This window comes from Vigna unguiculata, chromosome 7 (assembly GCF_004118075.2).
Source record: "Vigna unguiculata cultivar IT97K-499-35 chromosome 7, ASM411807v1, whole genome shotgun sequence".
Classification (NCBI taxonomy): Eukaryota; Viridiplantae; Streptophyta; class Magnoliopsida; order Fabales; family Fabaceae; genus Vigna; species Vigna unguiculata.
Genome location: NC_040285.1, coordinates 35,146,565 through 35,150,510, shown reverse-complemented (window position 1 = coordinate 35,150,510; position 3,946 = coordinate 35,146,565). Strand labels below are relative to the sequence as shown.

General features: G+C 35.9%; 1 protein-coding gene across 1 annotated transcript; it reads left to right on the top strand.

The window, feature by feature from the left end:
• Positions 1 to 695: 695 nt before the first annotated feature.
• On the top strand, positions 696 to 1,193 carry LOC114191411 (accumulation-associated protein-like). Its single transcript, XM_028080582.1, has one exon. The coding sequence runs from the start codon at positions 696 to 698 to the stop codon at positions 1,191 to 1,193; it is 498 nt and encodes a 165-aa protein (XP_027936383.1).
• Positions 1,194 to 3,946: the final 2,753 nt, after the last annotated feature.

The window sequence follows — 3,946 nt, the reverse complement described above, 5'->3', positions numbered from 1 at the left end:
CTTAACCCAAAACCTTAAGAGTGTGTTTGGATAGAGTATTTTAATGAAGCAATTCATTTTTTTGAAGAATTTAAATTTTTTTGTAATGAAATGCTTTATTTGGATAGAGAAATTAAAAAGCATTTCAAATGCAAGCATTTTTTTGAAGGATTTCAATGAGCTAAATTAGTAGAAATTCAAATACCCTCAAAATAGGTGAAATTTGAAATTCTTCTCACTCAACCTCACATTCTAGACGATCCAAACGGGCATGACAACTCGGACGTACCCGACGACTCGAACGGGCCCGACGACCCGGACAGGCCCGACGACCCGGACGGGCCCAACGACCCGGACATGCCCGACAACCCAGACGGGCCCAACGAACCGGACGGGTCCGACGACCCAAATGGGCCTGATGACCTAGACAGGTCTGACGACCCAAACTGGCCCGACGATCCAGACGGGCCGGATGACTCAAACAAGTCTGACCTAAACGGGCCAGAAAACCCGGACGACCCCAACGACTCGGACGGGCCCGACGACCCGGACGAGAACGATGACTCGGACAAGCCCGATGACCCGAACGGTCCTGACGACTCGTACGGGCCAGACTATCCGGACAGTCCCGATGACCCGGACGAACCTGATGTTTTGAATGGGCCCGTACGAGTTGTCAGGTCCGTCTAGGTCGTTGGGCCTGTCCGGGTCGTCAGATGTGTCCAAGTCGTTGGGCCCAACCGAGTTGTCGGGCCCGTCCGGGTCCTCGAGCCCATCCTAGCCGTCGAACCCGTCCAGGTCTTCGGGCCCGTCTGGGTGTACGGGCTCGTTCGGGTCGTCAAACCCGTCCGAGTATTCGACCCTGTCCGGATTGTCGGGCCCGTCCAGGTCGTCGGGCCCGTCTAGGTCGTCGAGCCTTTCCGGGTCGTCAGATGTGTCCAAGTCGTTGGGCCCATTCGAGTTGTCGAGCCCGTCTGGGTCCTCGAGCCCATCCTAGCAGTCGGACCCGTCCAGGTCTTCGGGCCCGTCTGGGTGTACGGGCTCGTCCGGGTCGTCAAACCCGTCCTGGTATTTGGCTCCGTCCGGATTATCGGGCTCGTCCAGCTTGTCGGGCCCGTCCATGTCTCGGGCTCGTCCAGGTCGTCGGGCCCGTCTTAATTGTCAAGCCTGTTCGGGTCGTCGAACCCGTTTGGAGTATTGGGCCAATGACCTAGACGGGTTGGACCGGGCCATATTGACGAACTTGACGACACAATCGTGCAATATGGGCCGTCAGGCCTCTAGATCATCGGGCCATCCAGCCTGTCTGGGCTTCCCAGTCGGTCCAGCTCAGGTGGGTCATCGGGTCTAACCAATCCGGTTGCGTAGTTGGGTATGCCTGACCCATCTGGGTTGTCGAGCATGTTTCCAAATTTATCATGAACTAAAAACATAATTAAGCGTAAAATAAATATTGTTAAAATTAAATTTTATCTCACAATAAATTCAATTTTTTTTTCAAACAAGAAATTGAAATGTCAAGTATTTTAATTTCCTTATCCAAATAAGTTATTTAAAAAATGAATGGAATTTAATTACAAGCAATTCAAATACAAAGCATTTCAATTTCTAAGCATTGTTGAAATGCTCCATCCAAACACAAGGTAAAGTAATGGTAATATTATCAAGATTTTTGTTACTAATAAATTAATATGTAAATTAATCTATGATTATTTTTAATTCTAAATTATACATTTAAGTAAAATTACTTTTAATTATAAAAGTTGTATGTTTAAGTTTCTATATACATAGTAAATAACAAATAATTATAATTAATTTAAAACACATGAATCTTTCCAACCAACATATATAATATATTTAAAGTTTTGCATGACACATTTTACCCTAATAACAATTATGTCTGTCATAAGAGTACCAAGGAAAAAATGTTACCACTAGATTGCTAATGATGATTTTCCATGATGGTAGAATGAAAGTTTGTGAAAACTTCCAATTATTCTAGAGAATATGTAAATAATAAAGGTAGAGGGTTGAGTACCACTAGGTGTGAACATGATAAAGTGATATTTATAATATTTTTTTAATAGAAAACTTTTAGCGATTACTTTTTTTTCCCAAGTAGGTTAAGACTGTAGACTTTTGTGACGGGTACTTTATAAAGAAGATTGATATTAACATTTAACATATAATTATGTTAATATTTTAGTAATTGAAGCGTTACATGTCTTACTTGAGTTGATTTTAATGGGATATACTTTTTTCTTTGATAGGTCGATTAACTTGTAATGAAGTTATTTAACTTATTTCACATGTGATATTAATGAAGTTATTTAACTTATTTCACATGTGATATCATCGAACATTAGTTATTTACTTATCTTTGAAATAGTGCATGATACATTAAACTAAAGGAGTAGAATATTATTTATTTTCAACAATGTGAAAATGTGAAAATTACTTTTAGGTATGAGTATGAAACTTATGGTGTTGACTGCTATTTTAACAACTGATTCGTTGTTATGTGAACTAGAATCGCAATAAAGTTGCTTTCTTTATCGTATTCAAATTTGTCACAGAAAGTTGATGTAAATATTAACTTTAAAACTGACGTGTTATATATGAATCCCATCAAGACCAAAATGGAGATATCATTATCGTGAGAAGTCAAGAACACGTGAAAAACTCATGCTAATCTAACAAATTGACATGATTATCTGATAAAGAATCATGGTTAACTTTACATTAATTATTTTAGAAGTCGTTCGAAAATTTTAAATACGATTTTTATAAGTGTAGATCAAACTCTTTAACCATGAAGCTTATATTTATACCTTTAAAAAAAAATAATGAAAGTGCTTAGTTTCGATATACATTGATATATCATATAATAAGAAAAAAATATTATTTTGTGGTATTTCGGCGTTTTCGGTTAGGATTTGGGTGGGCTCCAAATTACATAGTATGGTGGTAGTAACGAATCTGGATCAGTCAACTTTGGCCCACGATGAATCTTCACGGTCCATTGTTTTCGGCTTTTACCCATGATTTTTTTTTTCTGACCAATGCACGGAAGATTATGATCAAATAATAATAATAATAACTTGTGGAAAAGAGAGACCATTAGATGGATGTTTATGGAAAACTTTTGTAATTATATAAAATAAACATATTTAATGTTAGTCATACAACGCACATCAGTATTTTTATTGTCTGGTTGTTAAATAATGAAAATGAATACGATATTATTCGTATCTATGGAATCTGTGAATTGTTAATATAAAAATAAACACACATATTATCCTCTAAATCAACTCTAAATTTTATTCTTTAGTATTTCATTATAGTTTTTGACAATAATATTATTATATTGATTGTTAGCATTTTTTGTAACATTTTCTTAAGGATCAATTGATCAGAGGAAGTTGTTGCATAGGAAAAATTCAATAATTTCATTTTTTTTCTATGTTTTTTCAACGATCAATTGATCAAAGTGAAGTTCACAAGGCAAATTTCAATAATTTAAGAACTGGGTTAGAGTTATTTTTACTGATTTGTGTATTCTTATTTAGAGACTTGTGAGATTAAAACGGATTTATAAAGATTAATTTTTATAAAATTTATGCTCCAAATTTACGTCAAATTATATTTTTAAGAGATTGACTTTATTTTTAATTATTTTTCGAATTTAATTTTATTCAGATTGTTATTTTATTTGAGTATATTTTAAACATGTATTTGAGAGGAAAAGGAATTTTATTTTTCCGATGGAATAAATAACCATTACTCAGTGTTGGTCTAACCCTAGGCAATATCTTCCTTTTTACATTTTTTTTCTTTACAGAAAAGAAAGAAAATCGCAAAGGAAAATATGAACAAGTCATTAATTATATAATAGTTGAAGATCAAGAAATCTTATTTAAATATAATATTATATATTTAAAACCAATTAAGAAATGAGAAATATACA